Below are 21,334 nucleotides of genomic sequence, written 5' to 3'. Positions count from 1 at the left end.
TGCATTTTCTTAATAATGTTGAACATCTGTTTGTGTGTTTGCTGGGTATTTGTACATCTTTTGTGAGTTGTCTATCCAAATAAATTTTTTTGTTTGGTCTTCAAGACAACCTCTATATTCAGAGATTCACTAGAAGGACCACAGAACTCAGCATTTTGTTGTACTTACCAATAAGATTTGTTACAGCAGTGTAATAAGTATACACAGCTGGGTCATGAGGAAAAAAGACACAGATGGGGGAAGCCATGTGTAGGCTTCCTTCCCCCAGTCATGAAAATGTGGCAACACATGATTCTGCCCGGGGAAGCTCATTAAAGACTCAGGCCCAAGGTTTTTAGTGGGGAATGGTTGCATAGGTACCTTCTACCTAGCTTATACAAAATTTCAGACTCCCAGGAGGAATGCATATATTCATCATAAATCACATTGTTTGCACAAACAGTCTAGGCAGAGTGAACCACCCTTCTTACCAATTAACCTTTGACTTGGAACACATGGAGTCAAATTTTTAGATGCCAGTCAAGTGCTAACCTTGAAATTAGTTCTTATTAATGATAGTAATATGAGGCCTACTGTGTTATTAATTACTTTATGCACAGTTCTTTGTCTTTATATTGAATTTTTAAAGTTTTTATATATTCTGGATACAAGTTCTTTATGATATATACAGCGCAAGTATTTCCTCCTTGTCTGTGATTTGCCTTTTTGTTTTCTTAACAGTATCATTCCAAGAGCAAAAGTTTTTAAATTTTGGTGAAGTTCAGTTCATCAGAATTTGTGATTTGTGCTTTTTGTGTTCTAAGAAATCTTTGCATACCCCCAAGTCACAGTGTCTTAGTCCATTTTTTGTTGTTACAACAATACCCGAGACTGGGTAGTTTAAAGAAAGGAGGTTTATTTCTTACAGTTCTGGAGATGGGAAGTCCAAGATTGGGTGGCCACATCTGGTTAGTGTCTGGTGAGAGCTTTGTGCTATGTCATAACATGGTGAAAGGCATCACAGGGTGAGAGAGCAAGAGTGAGAGCCAAAGAGATAGAGTCAACCTGGCTTTTATAACAGACCCACTATGGTGATAACTAACCCACTCCTGTGATAACCCATTCATCAGAGCCCTCATGACCCAATCACCTCTTAAAGGCTCCACCCCTTAATAATGTTACATTGTGGATTAAATTTCAACATGAGTTTCAGAGGGGACAGATATTCAAACAATAGCACACAGACTGTCCTGTATTTTCTTCTAGAAGTTTTATATTATGGATTTAGGTTTTATGTATTTTGAGTTAATTTATACATATAGTATGAGGTAAGGCCTGAGGTTCACTTTCTTTTTCTTTTTCTTTTTAAATGAAGTTAATTTATGTTTGGTGGCTGAACCATGGACTGTAGTGTTATCAGCACCGTGCTCTAACCAATTGAGCTATTTGACTAGCCAATTTCACTTTTTTCAATACTGATGGATATCCATTGTTCTAACATCAGTTGAAAAGACTTTCTTTTCTCTTTGAATTACCTTGTCACCTTTGTTGAAAATCAGTTGACCTTATATGCATGAATCTCTATGTGCACTCTATTTTCTCCTGTTGATCTAAATATCCATATTTTTGCTAATACTAAACTTTTGATTACTGTAATTTTATTTTATTTTATTTTTTTACTTTTTCTTAATTTTATATTGTCGATATACAATGTGGTTGATTACTGTGGCCCATTACCGAAACCTCCCTCCCTCCTCCCTCTCCCCACTCCCTCCCAACAATGTCCTTTCTGTTTGCTTGTAGTATCAACTTCAAGGAATTATAGTTGTTATGTCTCCCCCCCCCAGTTTGTGTGTGTGTGTGTGTGTGTGTGAATTTATTTATTTATTTTTAGCTCCCACCAATAAGTGAGAACATGTGGTATTTCTCTTTCTGTGCCTGACTTGTTTCACTTAATATAATTCTCTCAAGGTCCATCCATGTTGTTGCAAATGGCAGTATTTCATTCTTTTTTATAGCTGAGTAGTATTCCATTGTGTAGATATACCACATTTTCCGTATCCACTCATCTGATGATGGACATTTGGGCTGGTTCCAACTCTTGGCTATTGTAAAGAGTGCTGCGATGAACATTGGGGAACAGGTATACCTTCGACTTGATGATTTCCATTCCTCTGGGTATATTCCCAGCAGTGGGATAGCTGGGTCGTATGGTAGATCTATCTGCAATTGTTTGAGGAACCTCCGTAACATTTTCCATAGAGGCTGCACCATTTTGCAGTCCCACCAACAATGTATGAGAGTTCCTTTTTCTCCGCAACCTCGCCAGCATTTATCGTTCAGGGTCTTTTGGATTTTAGCCATCCTAACTGGGGTTAGATGGTATCTCAGTGTGGTTTTGATTTGTATTTCCCGGATGCTGAGTGATGTTGAGCATTTTTTCATATGTCTGTTGGCCATTTGTATATCTTCCTTAGAGAAATGCCTACTTAGCTCTTTTGCCCATTTTTTAATTGGGTTGCTTGCTTTTTATTGTAAAGTTGTTTGAGTTCCTTATATATTCTGGATATTAATCCTTTGTCAGATGTATATTTTGCAAATATTTTCTCCCACTCTGTTGGTTGTCTTTTAACTGTGTTAATTGTTTCTTTTGCTGTGCAGAAGCTCTTTAATTTGATATAATCCCATTTGTTTATTTTTCCTTTGGTTTCCTGTGCTTTTGGGGTCGTATTCATGAAGTCTCTGTCCAGTCCTATTTCCTGAAGTGTATCTCCTATGTTTTCTTTAAGAAGTTTTATTGTTTCAGGGTTTATATTTAATTCTTTAATCCATTTTGAGTTGACTTTAGTGTATGGTGAAAGGTGTGGGTCTAGTTTCATTCTCCTGCATATAGATATCCAGTTCTCCCAGCACCATTTGCTAAAGAGGCAGCCTCTTCCCCAGTGTATAGGCTTGGTGCCTTTGTCAAAGATCAGATAGCTGTAGGTGTGTGGGTTGATTTCTGGATTCTCTAATCTATTCCATTGGTCAGTGTGTCTGTTTTTATGCCAGTACCATACTGTTTTGGTTATTATAGCTTTGTAGTATAGTTTAAAGTCAGGTAGTGTTATGCCTCCAGCTTTATTTTTTTTTTGCTCAGCATTGCTTTGGCTATGCGTGGTCTTTTGTTATTCCATATAAATGTCTGGATAGTTTTTTCCATTTCTGAGAAAAATGTCATTGGAATTTTGATGGGGATTGCATTAAATTTGTATATCACTTTGGGTAGTATGGACATTTTCACTATGATGATTCTTCCAATCCAAGAGCATGGGATATCTTTCCATCCTCTTGTATCCTCTCTAATTTCTCTCAGCAGTGGTTTGTAGTTCTCATTATAGAGATTTTTCACCTCTTTGGTTAACTCAATTCCTAAGAATTTTATTTTTTTGGTGGCTATTGTAAATGGGCAGGCTTTCTTGATTTCTCTTTCTGCATGTTCACTTTTGGAGAATAGAAATGCTACTGATTTTTGTGTGTTGATTTTGTATCCTGCTACTGTGCTGAATTCATTTATCACCTCCAAGAGTTTTTTTGTAGAGACTTTAGGCTGTTTGATATATAGGATCATGTCATCTGCAAACAGGGACAGTTTGACTTCATCTTTCCCAATCTGGATGCCCTTTATTTCCTTCTCTTCTCTGATTGCTCTGGCTAGTACTTCTAACACTATGTTGAATAGGAGTGGTGAGAGTGGGCATCCTTGTCTAGTTCCTGTTCTTAAAGGAAAAGCTTTCAGCTTTTCCCCATTCAGGATGATATTGGCGGTGGGTTTATAATATAAGGCTTTGATTACGTTGATATACTTTCCGTCTATACCTAACTTATAGAGGGTCTTTGTCATGAATGAGTGTTGAATTTTATCAAATGCTTTTTCGGCATCTATAGAGATGATCATATGGTCCTTGTGTTTGATTTTATTAATATGGTGTATCACATTTATTGATTTGCGTATGTTGAACCAACCTTGCATCCCTGGGATGAATCCCACTTGATCGTGGTGAATAATTTTACGTATGTGTTGCTGTATTCTGTTTGCTAGTATTTTACTGAGGATTTTTGCATCTATATTCATCAAGGATATCGGCCTGTAGTTTTCTTTTTTCGTGATATCTTTACCTGGTTTGGGTATCAGGATGATGTTTGCTTCATAGAGTTCGGGAGACTTGCGTCCGTTTCAATCTTTTGGAATAGTTTGTAAAGAATCGGTGTCAATTCCTCTTTGAATGTTTGGTAAAATTCTGCTGTGAATCCATCTGGTCCTGGGCTTTTCTTTGTTGGGAGCTTTCTGATAACAGCTTCAATCTCCTTTATTGTTATTGGTCTGTTCAGATTTTCTGCATCTTCGTGGCTCAGTTTTGGGAGCTTGTGTGTGTCCAGAAATTTATCCATTTCCTCCAGATTTTCAAACTTGTTGGCATATAGTTGTTTATAGTAGTCTCGAATGATTCCTAGTATTTCAGATGAATCAGTTGTAATATCACCTTTTTCATTTCTAATTTTTGTTATTTGAGTCTTCTCTCTTCTTTTTTTGTTAGCCATGCTAATGGTTTGTCAATTTTATTTATCTTTTCAAAAAACCAACTTTTTGATTCATTGATCTTTTGAATTGTTTTTTGGGTTTCAATTTCATTCAGTTCTGCTCTGATCTTAATGATTTCCTTCTGTCTGCTAACTTTAGGTTTGGATTGTTCTTGTTTTTCTAGATCTTTAAGGTGAAGTGTTAGGTTGTTCACTTGCCATCTTTCCATTCTTCTGAGGTGAGCATTTAATGCAATTAATTTTCCCCTTAATACTGCTTTTGCAGTATCCCACAGGTTTTGGTATGATGTATCATTATTTTCATTAGTTTCAATAAAGTTTTTGATTTCCTGCTTGATTTCTTCTTGGACCCATATGTCATTAAGTAGAATGCTGTTTAATTTCCATGTGTTTGTATAGTTTCCAGAATTTCGTTTGTTATTGATTTCTAGTTTTAATCCATTATGGTCTGAGAAAATACATGGGATAATTCCAATTTTTTTGAATTTATTGAGGCTTGACTTATGATCTAATATGTGATCTATCCTGGAGAATGATCCATGTGCTGATGAGAAGAATGAATATTCTGAGGTTGTTGGATGGAATGTTCTGTAGATATCTGCCAATTCCAATTGGTCTAGAGTTATTGTTTAGATCTTGTGTTTCTCTGCTGATTCTTTGCCTAGATGATCTGTACAATATTGACAGTGGGGTGTTCAGGTCCCCTGCTATTATGGTATTAGTGTCTATTTCCTTCTTTCGGTCTAATAGAGTTTGTTTTATAAATCAGGTTTAGATTCACAGCAAAATTGAGCAGACTATACAGTTTTTCCCATATAACCCCTGCTCCCACATATGCACAGCCTTCCTCACTATCAGAATACCCCACAAGAATGGTACATTTGTTACACTGACACATCATTATCACCCAAAGTCCGTCATTTTCGTTAGGGTTCGTGTTTGATGTTGTACACTGTATGGGTTTTGGCAAGTGTATATAATGACATGTATATACCAGTATAGGAACATACAGAATAATTTCATTACCCTAAAAATCCTTTGCGCTGTGACTTTTATGTCTCTCTACTCCCTAATCCCTGGCAACCATTGATCATTTTACTGTCTCTATAGTATAGACCTTTTCTGAGTGTCATATAGTTGACTCATATGGTACATAGTCTTTTGGGTTGGTTTCTTTCACTTAGTGATATGCACTTAAAGTATTTTTAAGGCTTGATAGCTCACATTTTTTTTTTTTTTGGCGTTGAGTAATAATCGATTATCTGGATCCTGGGGTGACAAACTGCAGTTTATCCATTCACTTACTAGAGGCCATCTTGGTTGCTTCCATGTTTTGGCAATTATGAATAAAACTGCTGTATACATCCATGTGCAGGTTTTTGTGTGGACATAAGTTTTCAACTCCTTGGGTAAATACCAAGGAACACGATTATTAGATTGTATGGTAAAAGTATGTTTAGTTTTGTAAGAAATTACCGTCTTCTGAAGTGGCTATACCATTTTGCATTCCCACCAGCAGTGAGTGAGAGTTCCTTTTTCCAAACATCCTCTCCCGCATTTGGTGTTGTCAGTGTTTTGGACTCTGGCTATTCTAATAGGTGTGTAGTGGTATCTCCTTGTTTTACTTTGCCAGCTCCCTGTGACATACGATATTGAGCATCTTTTCATATGCTTATTTACCATCACTATATCTTTGATGAGGTGTCCGTTCAGGTCTTTTGCCTATATTTAAAATGGTATTCTTATTGTTAAGTTTTAAGAGTTTTTGTATATTTTGGATACCAGTCCTTTATTTGATAATCTTTTGCAAATATTTTCTCACAGTCTCTGGCTTCTCATTCTCTTTACAGTGTCTTTCATAGGGCAAAAGTTTTTAATTAATCAATTAATTTTTTTTTTGTGGCTGGCCAGCACAGGACCTTGGTGTTGTCAGCACCACGCTCTAACCAACTGATGCTTCCTCATTTTGTGTTTGATTTTGATTTTTTTTCTAGTGTACCATTTTGATTCCTTCTTAATTTTCATTTTTTAAAAAATATATATTTTAAAATTATTTTCTTATTGGTTACTATGGGCATTAGAGTTATATACTAAATTTATAACAATCCAGTTTTATTGATATAAATTTAGCTTCAGTAGGATGTATTAACTCGGCTCCTTCCCAACTTCATCCTCCCCATGTTATTATCAGAAATTATATTTTTATACATTATGTGTCCGTTAATATAGGTGGGTTTATGATTATTGTTTTATGCATTTACCTTTTAAATCATGTAGGAAACAAAAAGAGGATTTACATACCAAAAAAACCTCCAACAATACTAGTTTAATAACCTGAGTAGTTATTTCTTCCACTGATTCTCATTTCTTTGGGTTTGAGTTAAGGTCCAGTCTCCTTTTGTTTCATCCTGAAGGACTTTCTTTTGCTTTTCTTGTAGGGGTGGTATACTAGTGACTTAGCATTTATTCATTTGGGGTATCTTTTTTTGGTCCTTTTTGTGATCGTTAAGGGGATCGCAACCCTTGGCTTGGTGTCGTCCGCACTGCGCTCAGCCAGTGAGCGCACTGGCCATCCCTATGTAGGATCCGAATCTGCGCGGCGGGAGCGCCACTGCGCTCCCAGTGCTGCACTCTCCCAAGTGCGGTTGGCCCTCATTTGAGGTATCTTAATTTCTTCATTTTTTTTTTTTTGTCGTTTTTTCGTGACCGGCACTCAGCCAGTGAGTGCACTGGCCATTCCTATATAGGATCCGAACCCGTGGCGGGAGCATCGCGGCGCTCCCAGCGCTGCACTCTCCCGAGTGCACCACGGGCTCGGCCCCTCTCATTGTCTTTTATCCCCGTGGTATCTGGTGAGAAATTGGCTGATAATCTTATTGAGAGTGTCTTGTATATGATGACTTGTTCTCTTGCTGCTTTTAAGATTCTCTTTTTGATTTTGGCTTTCATCAATTTGATTATAATTTACCTTGGTGTGGATCTCTTTATCCTGCTTGGAGTTTTAAGCTTTGTCGATGTATAAATTTATGTTTTTCATCAAATTTGGGATGTTTTTGGCCATATTTCTTCAAAATTGTTTCTGTCTCTTTCTTCTCCTTTTGGGATTCCCATAATGTGTATATGGGTACAGTTAATAGTGTTCTGTAGTTCCCTTAGCCTCTGTTCATTTTCCTTTATTCTTTTTTCTTTCCTCAGAGATGGTTTGTGTCAGTTTCCTTTTTTTCCCCTGTGAATGAGCTGTACTTTGCTGTTTCTTTGTATGCTTTGTAAGTTTTTTGTTGAGAACTAAACATCTTGAATATTGTAATGTGGTAACTCTGGTAATCATATTCTTCCCCCTCTCCAGGGATTGTTGCTGTTGCTTGATAAAGGCTGCAGTTATTCTTTTGTTTAATGAATTTTCCAGACAGCTTTTACAAAGACTTTATTCTTTGCTATATGTTGTTACAACATCTTTGTGACTCTCACGGATGCTGCATTAAGTTTGGCTAGACTCCAGATTGGCAAAATAATTGATTTACACAGTTCTTGTGAGCTCATTATTTGTTTTGGTGGAGGAACCCCAACCCCTGCATTGTGTTACTCTTTTCACCTTCTGTATTGTCCTATCTGGTCTATCTTGATGAATGTACCATGTGTCTTTGAAAGTAATGTGTTTAATATAGTTGGTGAATACAGTATTCTACAAAAGTCAGTTATATCACAGGGGTTGATAATGATATTCAGGTCAGTGATTTTACTGATTTTTTTCGGGGGGGAGGTCCTAGATTTGGTATTGCTGAGGCAGGATGTTAAAATTCCTACTGTGATTATAATTTCCCTCTCTCTTTAATTCTGGTATTTTTTGCTCCTGTATTTTGAAGTTATGTTATTAGGCCTATGAATATTTATAATTAACTCCCTCTTTTATTGTTGTGAATTATCCCTATGTCTGGTAATAATTTTTGTCTTGATATCTATTTTATTATCTAATATAAAGAAGTTACTCCAGCCTTCTTATGCTTACTGTGTGGAAGGTGTATCTTTTTCCAACTTGTCTATGTCTTCATATTTCAGGAATGTCTCTTCTAGGTAGTTTATGGTTGGGTCTTCCTTTTTTATTTTTCACTCTAACAATTTCTTCCTTTTAATTCAAAAGATTAGACTATAAACACTCTTATTATTGGTGTGGGTGGATTTAGATGTACTATTTTTTGTTTTCTGTTTCTACACTGTGTTTTGTCCTTTTGTTCCCTCTTTCATGCTTTCTTTGGGGTTGTTTGAATTTTTTCTCCTGTATTTTTTTTTTTTTTTTTAAAGATGACCGGTAAGGGGATCTCAACCCTTGGCTTGGTGTTGTCAGCACCATGCTCAGCCAGTGAGCAAACCAGCCATCCCTATATAGGATCCGAACCCGTGGCCTTGGTGTGATCAGCACCGCACTCTACCGAGTGAGCCACGGGCCGGCCTTCCAGTATTCTATTTTAGTTTATTTATTGACATTTTAGCTATCTCTTTATCTTTTTTTTTGTGGTAGCTCTAGGGATCATAATATATATACTGGACTTTTCACTTTAATTACTTAAATTTGAACTGCCTTGATCATACAGATACTTCTACCATTTCTCCTTCCACCTTTTATGTTACAGTTGTCATATGTGTTGGATTTACATGAACTGAAAACTTCACCAGGCATTGTTAAAATTTTTTTGCTTTAAACTAGAGTTCAGAAGTTTTTTTCTGTAAAGGCCCAGACAGTAAATATTTTATGCTTTGCAGGCCACACAATCTTTGTTGTAAGTACCCAACTCTCACATTGTAGCATGAACGCAGCCATCTATTGATAATTTGAAAACGAATGAGCATGGTTGTATTCCAGTTTAACTATTTACAAAAATAGTTAGTGGGATGGATTTGGACTATAGGTCTTAGTTTGCTGACCCTTGGTTTACGTGGTCACATGTCTTAAGAATCTTTTTTTTCCCCTTTGATTTAAAGGCTTTGTCTAGTAGTCTTAAGAATCTTAAGAGGATAAACATAATGCTTTGTATTTACTCAGGTGTTTACTCTTTCCATTACTGTCTGTTCTTTTCTGCAAATCCAAGATATCCATTTGGTATTGTTTCCCTGCTGCCTGAAGAGCTTCCTTTATCATTTCTTGTATTGCTTTGTTGGTCTTTGGGCCACAAATTATCTTAGTTTAACTTTCATCAGAAGATGTATTCCCTTTTTTTTTTTTGGCAGCTGGCCCAGTATCGGTTTGCCTCCATTTTTGAAGGGTAGTTTGGTTGGATATAGAATTCTGATTGGCACTTTATTTCTTTTGGTACTTTAAAAATCTTTCATTGTATTCCGTTCTCCATTGCTTTTACTAAGAAATTTGTTGTCATTTCAATCGTTTTTTCCCCTGTATGTAATGCATCCCTTTTCTCTGGCCGCTTTCAAGATTTTTTTCTTCATCTATGGCTGTTATTAGCTTGTTTATGATGTATGTAGGCATTTACAATTTTTTGTCTTGTTTGGAGTTCAATGAATGTATGTCTTTTACCAAATGTGGGGAGGTTTTAATATGGGATGATTTTGATGTGGGATGGTTTTGGCCATTGTTTTTGCCTTCAGTCTTGTTCTCCTCTCCTGAGATTCCAATTAAATTTGTTTCAGATATTTTGACACTGTATCACAGGTCCCAGAAACTCAGTTTTTTTTTTTTTTTTTTGGTTCAATTACTTTTCTCTTTGTTCTTCATATTGAATAATTTCTATTCATCTTTAAATTCACTGACTCTTTCCTCTGTCATCCCTATATGCTATACATGTAAAAAGATTTTTTCTTTTTTTTTTTTTGTGGCAGCTGGCTGGTGCAGGGTTCTGAACCCTTGACCTTGGTGTTAAAACACCATACTCTAACCAACTGAGCTAGCTGGCCAGCCTACATTTAATTTTTTGTTTCAGATATTTTATATATATATATATTACATATATTAATATATATGATATCATATTCTGTTCCTTCATTTGCTTCAGGTATATATATATATATATTTATCTCATGGAGCATAGTTACATGTTTAAAGTTCTTAATCTATTAATTCTAAATCTGGGTCATTTTGGGATCTGGTTTTCTTTTTCTTTCTTTCTTTCTTTTTTTTTTTTTTTGTCTCTTTCCGTTGAGAATGGATCACATTTACTTGGCTTTAGTATGTTGAGTTATTTTGGATTATGCTCTGTACAGTGTAACGGTTATGTAGATTTTGAGTTATGTTATAGTCCTGTAGAGGATCTTAATGCTTTGTTTTAGCAGGCACTCAGCTTGTTTAGATTTAGAATCTAAGTTCAGTTTTGCCTTCTGTGGGCTGTGGTTCAAACCTTAGTTCAGTTCTTTAAGCCTCTCTTATGCTGGTTTCGGTTTGTCCTATGCATGTATGTTTCCAGGGTTAAACTGGGATTTGTGCTGGTTAATATGTAGAATTAGGACAGTCCCCTTTTCCATCTTCTCCCTTAAAGGGTTTTTTTATTGCGGCTCAGCCCATTTAGTCTGTCTTTTGTAGTTTTTCTGACCCAAAAGACTAGGATTTCTATGAAAATTTTAGCTATCTGTGCTTCTCAGGTCTACAAATGTGGCTAACACTGAGGACACAGCCACAGGGGAAAACTGAAAAATCACTCCTGTGTGCATCATTTTTCTCCATGATTTGTTTGCTTTTGTTTACTTCCCACTGTCTTCAGGTACCTTTTTGATTTTGATCAGAGTTTGTAGTTATCAGGGTAGACTGGGTTGTAGGGGGATTACACTGCCTTATTGTAACCAGAAACCATCCATAGCAACTTTTTTTTTTCTTTTTTCGCAGCTGGCTCGTACAGGGATCTGAACCCTTGGCTTTAGTGTTACATAATACCGTACTCTAACCAACTGTGCTAACTGACCAGCTCTCTCATCCATAGCATTTTATTTATTTATTTTTTTTGTAGAATTTATTTTATAGAAAAGGTTTAGATTTACAGTAAAATTAAGATAGTACAGAGAGTTCTTATATATCTGAGATGTAGTTTTCTTATTATTAACATTTTACATTAGTGTGGTACATTTGTTTCAGTTAATGAACCAATTTTGATTACATTATTATTAACTAAAGTCCATAGCTTATTGGGATTTACTTGTTTTTTCCTGATGTTATCTATTCCAGATTTCCATTCAGGATACCCCGTTACATTTAGTTGCCATGTTGCCTTAGCCTCCCCTTAGCTGCCACTGTTTCTTAGGTTTTCCTTATTATTGCTGACCTTGTCAGTTTTAAGAAGTACTGATCAGGTATCTTGTAGGTTGTTCCCCTATTGGAATTTGTCTGATATATTCTCATGATTATACTGGGGTTATAGGTTTTTGGGAGGAAGATCGTAAAGTGCAGTTTTCATCACATTATATCAAGGATATATACTATCAACATTACTTATTACTGTTGATGTTAATTAATCTCGATCACCTGGCTGAGGTAGTGTTTGTCAGGTTTCTCTTTTACCCTCATTTCCATACTGCTGTCTTTGGAAGTCGTGTTTAGCCCACACTTAAGAAGTGGGGAGCTGTGTTTGAGGGTGGAGTATCTATATAAATTACTTAGAATTTTTCTTTTCTTTCTTTTTTTTTTTTTGTCTCTGCCATCTCCCAGAAGTTTTCTACATGGGAGATTCTCCTCTTTTAATTTATTTGAAGTTTATAGAGAAATTGAAAGAATAGTACAGTGAACACCTGTATATCCATGTTTTGATTTTACAGTTGTTAACATTTTGGCATATTTGCTTTATCTCTGTATCTTTGCACATACTTTTTTTCTTTGAATCCTTTCAGAGTATGTTGCAGACATTATGAAACTTTACTCCTAAATACTTTACATGTAGTCTCCCAAAACAAGAACACTTTCCTTCATAACCACAATTTAGTTATTAAATTCAAGAAATTTAATATTGACAACATCATTATCTAGCATACAGTCTGTGAGTAAAGGGTTGATAAAACCTTTGTTTTCTCCATGGGACAATGACCTTGGTTAACTCTTTTTTAACATTCTTTCTTTGGAAACCTCATAAAGATGAAATATTCATATCAGCTGTATTACCAAGTGACATTGCTTTATGGTAAAAATTGCCCTGATTAGTAAAGTGTATGTGGAATGGAATTACTATGAGTTATCTAAAAACCTCATGGGAAGTCAAAGCTTTGGACTTCCCTAAGAGAGGTGTGGCTCAACTGAGTACATCCAGTACTCCTGGAAGCTATTGCAAGGGAATTTCTTTCTTCTGGGGTTGGATGGTTGCCTACATGGAGTCCTTCCCTTACACCTAAATTGTCGTGTGGGGGGAGGAAAATGATGGCGAATCACCCCTGGACTGCTGTGAGGATATAATAACGTTTCCTGTCCTGTATCCTTCTGCAAATACTAAGTAAGCCAAGAGCCAGGTGTGGCTTATTGAGTTTCATGTATATGATTGTTCAGCTGAACTTGAGCAGAGTTGGATTGTACATTCTATATTCACATCCAGGATCTTCACCTTCCTAGTACCACTTTAAATAATTTTATAGCTGGAGGTTTTTTTGGTTCACGTAGGTGAGGGTGATATGAATTTGGGTTGCAGATCTACATGAGGTCTAATTTATGGTTACACCATATCAGGAATAATTTTTGTTTACTGGTTTGTTCATTTGTTTTCATTGCTATTCCCAGTGCCAAGATGACTTCTTGCAGTCCTTAGGAATGATGGGATTGTGTGGATTTTCTTGGAAATGGCCCTTTAGGCTCCTAGTTTTATGGGATGTGAGTCTTGTGTTTGACACCCCATCCTTGGGCTTTGTATCCTTCTTCTATACCCTTGGTCTTTATGAGGCTGAAAAATGAATCTCAGGTTTGGCAGATGCCATGGGGCAAAAGTAGCTTCAGTGCTCTGCTTACCTCTTTGACATGTTGGCACTTTCATTTAAATTTTGGCCTATATTTCTTACTGTCTTATCACTTCATTTACTTTTGTTAGAAGGTGTTATGTGTATTTTATCCAGTTGTTTTCAGCTGGAGGGTTGGCCTGGAAACTTAGCTGAGCATATCTCCTTTAACATTTTTCCCCCTTTTTATGTGTCATTTTAGGTTTTGGAAGAATTAGAGATTAAATGTGGGTCTCTTTAATCTGCCTTCAATCAGAAGTCCTGATGGAGTTTAAAAGCACAGTGATTTTATCTAAAGTAAAGCTCATTCATTTCTTAAATTGAAATAATGTAACATAATTGCATCAACCCAACCAATTTCTGGAGACCAGGGATTATAGGAATATTCCTGGGCTAGAAGTTAATAGCCATGTTCTAGTACTCTGTGACTTTGTGGGAAAACACTTGATCTGTGCTCCCATTTCTGGGAAGGTGTTTCTTGCTCTACTGGTCCCATGGGGCAGCTGTGAGAATCACAAGATGTGTGATAATGAAAGCTTTTTGAGAAATCATATGAGAAATGGTATGTGGAAGTAGTATGTAGTACTTGAAGACATGGAAAATCAGTTCCTGACTAGGTCTAGTTAGCTGAAAAGTTTTCTTGGTAGACTTAAAAATGTAGGTGAAAAGCAGATATATTACTTAAACATTTTTAATAGTAGTTTGCCATCACCTCTAGCTCTTAAGGAAGGCCTCCAGACACCAGAAAGTCTTCTGTTTCTCTTTGGTTGATGTTCAACAGTGCAGGTTGTGTAAATAATAGCTGCAGTAACCAAACCCGAGGATAAGCAAAACCTTTTAATGCCCTTCTAGGTAAAGCCAATTTTTATCAATTGAACATTGATAAGACTTGTTTTTACCTTCTTTGGTCTTACTCACTGCAAGTGTTTTGTATGTATTTATTTATTGAATGATGTGCCTTAGCTGTGATGTTGGTAACTGTCTCAAAGACAGGAATAGAAGGCTGTTAATGAAATTAGCTAGAGAACCAAACTTTATTTACTTTGAAATTTAGCTTTTCTTAATTTATCTACAAAAATATAAAGCACAATACTGATTTATTTTAAAGCAACTATCAGAACTAATAAAATGTTTATTAGTTTTCAAAAGAAGATACATTGAGGAGAGGGATACACCTGTTTTAAGGGGACTATCATTCAAATTTTTTGGAATTTATTTTCAAGTTGTCATGGGAACTTAGATTTTTGTGTGTATCTTTGCTAGAATACATATAAATACTTTGAGAATAAAATACGTTGTTGATGGATTTTGGATGTGACCGGTGCCATTGTGCACACAACAAGCACAAAATAGCCACAGGCCTTGTCTTTCAGTCCAGCACTAAAACCCTCCCCCCTTCCCTTTACGAGAAGCCTCATGATGTAAACAGAAAACCTTTTGGTTCTGCAAGGGCGCAGTTCTCCACCCTGGTTACATAGTTTCCATATTAGCATAATGCCCCTCCTTGATGGTATCAGCCAGCTCTTGGCGCACTATATAAACTCTACCACCCCCACACCTGGTGCTGGCCCCCGAGCTGCCTGTCACTTTGAGCGCAGTCCGGCAGATTCTTTTCCTTTAATAAAGCTTGAACGGTACCGGTTCTCAGCTCAACTTTCTTTCAGTTGTGAAAGACAGTTTCTAACATAAGGTAGTGTGATTGAACTGGGTAGTACTATCTTGGGATATTTTAGATGAGTCACAGTCCATAGGCTATCTCTCTCTGACACTTTGCAATTTCTACCCAACAAGTGTGACTGACCTCATGTCAGGGATTCTCACGAACTGGGTCAGTAATGGAGAGTGAAAGTTGGAGGACTGTCACCTCAGTGATCTGTTTTCTTCATTTGATTCAATAAACCATTTGGAAAATGAAGTTAAGAAGGAGCTTAGAGTTGCCAGAAAAGGAGTTGGACCTGATAATTGATTTTATACTTGTTCTTTTGGAGTACCTGTAGCAACTGATAAGATGGAGGGGAGGAGCGAATGGGGAAGTCTAAGAGGAATCTGTTGTCAAGTTTCACTTTGAACATGTTTTCTTAATAGGCTTCTTTTTGAGCTCTCTGCTCCCGAAAAGGTTCTGTGACAAACATTAGACTATTGAATTCAGTGAACGTTATGATCCTTCCTACTCTGCATATTTTATGCTTTGTGTCTGAGAATAGTATTGTTTTACCAACGCGATGCTAATTATAGGACTTTCTGGAGTGGGTGAGGGAGAAAGCAAAGATTAGAATATGGGATTGTGAAGAAATAACAAAAGGATATATGGGGAAGAATCACTAGTCTTAGTCACCACAGGTATAATATTGTACTCTTGAAGTTACTTGGGAAGTTGTCAATATTTATGGGATCTAATCTAGTAGGAAGGCTGTAAATGTAGAGACTTTAGACTGTAGCATGGATCTTCTTAGAACAAGAGATGTCTTAGCAAGTACAATGATCAAATTTAGGAATTTGACATTGATATAGTATCATTGTCTACCATATAATTTCTTAACATGTCACTAGTCTTAAAATTGTCCTTTATAAGATCCAAACCAGTATCACACATTTTACTTAGTTTTGTCTCTTTAGTCTCAATTTGAAATAGTTCAGCCTGTCTTTGTCTTTCATTACTTCATTTTTGTAGCATACAGGGAAACCTTAACTCCTGTGTGTTGACTGAATTGTGTCCCTTAAGGTTCATGTATTGGAAGCTTAAATCCCACTGTAACTGTTGAGGGTGGGAAGTCCTATTATGATAATTGAAAGGTGGGACCTTGAAGGGATGATTAGATTGTGGGACTCTGCAGTAGTGAATGGACTAATAGTGGTAGTTAGGGGTGTGGTTCTGAGGGCTTTAAAAAGAGAGTGAATGAGGAGATTATTCACTCTGCTGTCTGTGCCTCCATCATTTTACAATGTGAGGGGTCATTGTTGCCAGCACCAGATGTGTTCCTTGGACTTTGGACTTCCCAGCCTGAGAAACTAAGCAGCACATCTCATTTTCTTATAATTTACCCAGTTCTGTGTATTTTGTTATAAGCGACAGCAACGGACTAATACAATTACATTTGTAAAATTCTTCCATGTTATTGCTTATAGTTGTAATTTGTTCATTCTAATTGCTGCACAGGGGCTGGCATATTTTTTCTTAAAGGGAAAAAGCCTAAATATTTTAGGCTTGTAGGCCATATGGACTTTGTCACAACTACTAAACTCCTTTATTGAAGCATGAAAGTAGCCATAGACAACACATAAACAAGTGGGTGTGGCTGTGTTCCAATAAAATTTTTTTAAAAAAATTGGAGAGCTGTTTCATAATTTGCCAAACCTTATTGTATATATCGTATGCCATTGTGGGAGTGTACCACAATTTATTTACCCATTCTACTATTGATGGGCTTTTGGGGGTTAATTCCAGCTTAGGGCTATTATAAATAATGCTGTTGTGAATATTTTTATATATGTCTTTTGGTAAATACAGATTTTTCTGTTGGTTATGTTTGTAGGAGTGTAATTGGTGTGTAATAGTGTGTGCATATTCAGCTTTAGTAGATACTGTCAAATGGTTTTCCAGAATGATTGTATCAGTTTATACTCTCTCAAGCAGTGTACAATTGTCTTAATTATCTACTTTCTCACCAATGCTTGGAATTAAAAACATTTAAAAAAAATTATTTGGTAGATTTCTGGTGATATTGCATTGTTTTTTAGTTGCTGACAGTTAATGAAGTTGAACACCTTTTTAAATTTTTTGACCATTTGGCTATCCTCTTTAGTGAAATGCCCGTTCAGATCTTTTACCCATTTTTTAATTTGGTCATCTGTCTTTCTCATTTTTTTAAAGGAGCTTTTCTTTGCATTCTGTGTATGGTTCATTTGTCAGAAGTATTTACAAATATTACAAATATCTGCCACTTGATAGTTTATATTTTATTCTTATAGTGATGTCTTTTGATGAATAGAGGTTCTTAATTGTAATATAGAGCAGGGAACAGTAAACTTTTTCTGTAAAAGGCCAGACAGATATTGACTATTTGGGCTTTTTGGGTCAGAGGGTCTGTGTTGTAACTACTTATTTTTGCTGTTGTGTGAAAGTAGCAATAGAAAGCACTTCAGTGAACAAGTATGGCTTTGTTGCAGTAAAGCTTGATCTACAAAAAATCAAGAGTAGGTTTTTTGTTGTCATTGGCGGCTCTCAAGATGGCGTCCATCATGGAAGGGCCGCTGAGCAAATGGACTAACGTGATGAAGGGCTGGCAGTACCGTTGGTTTGTGCTGGACTACAATGCAGGGTTGCTCTCCTACTACACGTCCAAAGACAAAATGATGAGAGGCTCTCGCAGAGGATGTGTTAGACTCAGAGGAGCTGTGATTGGTATAGACGATGAAGACGACAGCACCTTCACAATAACTGTTGATCAGAAAACCTTCCATTTCCAGGCTCGTGATGCTGATGAGCGAGAGAAGTGGATCCATGCCTTAGAGGAAACAATTCTTCGGCATACTCTCCAGCTTCAGGGTTTGGATTCAGGATTTGTTCCTAGTGTCCAAGACTTTGATAAGAAACTTACAGAGGCTGACGCTTACCTACAAATCTTGATAGAACAATTGAAGCTTTTTGATGATAAGCTTCAAAACTGCAAAGATGATGAACAGAGAAAGAAAATTGAAACTCTCAAAGAGACTACGAATAGCATGGTAGAATCAATTAAACACTGCATTGTGTTGCTGCAGATTGCTAAAAGTACTATTAATCCTGTAGATGCAATATATCAACCTAGTCCCTTGGAACCTGTGATCAGCACCATGCCTTCCCAGACTGTCTTACCTCCAGAACCTGCTCAGCTGTGTAAGTCAGAGCAGCGTCCATCTTCCCTACCAGTTGGACCTGTATTAGCTACCTTGGGACATCATCAGACTCCAACACCAAATAGTACAGGTAGTGGGCATTCACCACCTAGTAGCAGTCTGACTTCTCCAAGCCATGTCAACTTGTCTCCAAATACAGTCCCAGCGTTCTCTTATTCTAGCAGTGAAGATGAATTCTATGATGCTGATGAATTCCATCAAAGCGGCTCATCCCCAAAGCGCTTAATAGATTCTTCTGGATCTGCCTCAGTCTTGACGCACAGCAGCTCAGGAAATAGTCTAAAGCGCCCAGATACCACAGAATCACTTAATTCTTCCATGTCCAATGGAACAAGTGATGCTGACCTTTTCGATTCACATGATGATAGAGATGACGATGGGGAGGCAGGGTCAGTGGAGGAGCACAAGAGTGTTATCATGCACCTTTTGTCACAGGTTAGGCTTGGAATGGATCTTACTAAGGTAGTTCTTCCAATATTCATTCTTGAAAGAAGATCTCTTTTAGAAATGTATGCTGATTTTTTTGCACATCCGGACCTGTTTGTGAGTATTAGTGACCAGAAGGATCCCAGGGATCGAATGGTTCAGGTTGTGAAATGGTACCTCTCAGCCTTTCATGCAGGAAGGAAAGGATCGGTTGCCAAAAAGCCATACAACCCCATTTTGGGCGAGATCTTTCAGTGTCACTGGACATTACCAAATGATACTGAAGAGAACACAGAGTTAGTTTCAGAAGGACCAGTTCCCTGGGTTTCCAAAAACAGTGTAACATTTGTGGCTGAGCAGGTTTCCCATCATCCACCCATTTCAGCCTTTTATGCTGAGTGTTTTAACAAGAAGATACAATTCAATGCTCATATCTGGACCAAATCAAAATTCCTTGGGATGTCAATTGGGGTGCACAACATAGGGCAGGGCTGTGTCTCATGTCTAGACTATGATGAACATTACATTCTCACATTCCCAAATGGTTATGGAAGATCTATCCTCACAGTGCCCTGGGTGGAATTAGGAGGAGAATGTAATATTAATTGTTCCAAAACCGGCTATAGTGCAAATATCGTCTTCCACACAAAACCTTTCTATGGGGGCAAGAAGCACAGAATTACCGCTGAGATTTTTTCTCCAAATGACAAAAAGTCTTTTTGCTCAATTGAAGGGGAATGGAATGGAGTAATGTATGCAAAATATGGAACAGGGGAAAATACAGTCTTTGTAGATACCAAAAAGTTGCCTATAATCAAGAAGAAAGTGAGGAAGTTGGAAGATCAGAATGAGTATGAATCCCGCTGCCTTTGGAAGGATGTCACTTTTAACTTAAAAGTCAAAGACATTGATGCAGCAACTGAAGCAAAACACAGACTTGAAGAAAGACAAAGAGCAGAAGCCCGAGAAAGGAAGGAGAAGGAAATTCAATGGGAGACAAGGTTGTTTCATGAAGATGGAGAATGTTGGGTTTATGATGAACCATTACTGAAACGTCTTGGTGCTGCCAAGCATTAGGTTGGGAAATGAAAAGTTTACACCTGATGACCAGGACAGTAGGCATAATTAAAGCAACAATCTTCCTTCAGGAGAACCTATTCACTCCTTTCTTATTGCAGTCGTTCCTATCTCAGGGATACTGGACTTTCTGAAGCATATGAACAATTAAAGCAGGAAAAGCTTCCCTTTTTTCTGCTGTAGCAGTTACAATTTTGACTTCAGTTCTGAGAAAAACTTCAGGTTTTGAAAACAAGGTATCTGCTCTTTTTCCAAACAAATCCTATGCTTTGAAAAGCATTTGTAAATCCAAGTCTCAAACTCTGCACTCTAGTACTGCTGTTAAGATATCCAACCTGTTTCCTAGTTCATATAATCTTGGGTTCTATAAATATACACGCACACACAAACACCTATAAATATACCTGATGCCAGATTTTTCAGAAGTACTGCATCTACTGTAAATATTCATTCTCAGAATTGTTTTAGAAAATTATTGCAATGTATTAAAATAAAGTGTTAGGAAATTTCATGGTCTCACCTCAAATACCTTTTATTTTGGATTCGAACTGTTATTAAATTGTATCTAACTCTGGATTACAGTTTAATTATACTCAGTGCTTCTTAAGGCTCCATAAAGTAATTTTTAACAAAAAAAAAAAAAAAAAAAAAATCAAGAGTAGGCTGCATTTGGGCCATGGGCCATAGTTTCCTAATCCCTGGTATAGAGCAATTTATAAAAATTTTTCTTTATTGTTAATGCTTTTTGTGGCCTTTATAGAAATCTTTTCTCTACTCCAAAGTTATGCATATATTTTACTGTATTTTCTTTTCACAGCTTTATTGTTTTGCTTTTCATATTTATAAACTATAATACATTTGAAATTGATTTTTTTGTGTGGTGTGAGGTATGGTCAGGTTGTTTTTTTAAAGAAATGTGGGTTTTCTGCTGTGATTTATACATTTTGATATATATATATATATATATATATATATATATTTTAAAGATAACCAGTAAGGAGATCTTAACCCTTGACTTGGTGTTGTCAGCACCACGCTCTCCCGAATGAGCCACGGGTCGGCCTGATATGTAATGTTTTTGTTATCCTTTAGTTCTAAAATATTTTATGTCTATATTTGTTTCTTTTTTGACCTTTGCATATTATTTAAAAAGTGAAGGGAACGATTGGTTCTTTCTTATTATAAATTTCTTTTTCTTTTTTTTTTTTTAAAAAGATGACTGGTAAGGGGATCTCAACCCTTGGCTTGGTGTTGTCAGCACCACGCTCAGCCAGTGAGCAAACCGGCCATCCCTATATAGGATCCGAACCCGTGGCCTTGGTGTTATCAGCACCGCACTCTACCGAGTGAGCCACGGGCCGGCCCCTCTTATTATAAATTTCTAATTTTATTGTATTAAGTCAAAGAATATGTTCTAATGTTGAATCTTTTCTTTGTAACTTGTTGAGACTATTATCATAATTATTAT

At 36.7% G+C, this 21,334-nt stretch overlaps 2 protein-coding genes across 9 annotated transcripts in view; both read left to right on the top strand.

The window, feature by feature from the left end:
• Positions 1 to 21,334, top strand: part of SMARCC1 (SWI/SNF related, matrix associated, actin dependent regulator of chromatin subfamily c member 1) — a 195,822-nt gene that overhangs the window by 14,315 nt on the left and 160,173 nt on the right. The gene's annotated exons all lie outside the window — the stretch shown is intronic.
• LOC134390843 (oxysterol-binding protein-related protein 9-like) lies at positions 985 to 20,474 on the top strand. The gene is made up of 2 exons (XM_063114621.1): positions 985 to 1,004; positions 17,640 to 20,474. The coding sequence occupies exons 1-2, from the start codon at positions 985 to 987 to the stop codon at positions 19,864 to 19,866; spliced, it is 2,247 nt and encodes a 748-aa protein (XP_062970691.1). The 3' UTR covers positions 19,867 to 20,474.

This window comes from Cynocephalus volans, chromosome 11 (genome assembly GCF_027409185.1).
Source record: "Cynocephalus volans isolate mCynVol1 chromosome 11, mCynVol1.pri, whole genome shotgun sequence".
NCBI classification, from domain to species: domain Eukaryota; kingdom Metazoa; phylum Chordata; class Mammalia; order Dermoptera; family Cynocephalidae; genus Cynocephalus; species Cynocephalus volans.
This window is presented reverse-complemented; position numbering and strand designations above follow the sequence as displayed.

Bases quoted from the DNA above. Each gene is read 5' to 3' on its own strand.
- LOC134390843 (XM_063114621.1), top strand. From the start codon at position 985: ATGGTGAAAGGCATCACAGG. The intron at 1,005-17,639 runs GTGAGAGAGCAA...GTTGCAGTAAAG, and splicing joins ATGGTGAAAGGCATCACAGG to CTTGATCTACAAAAAATCAA.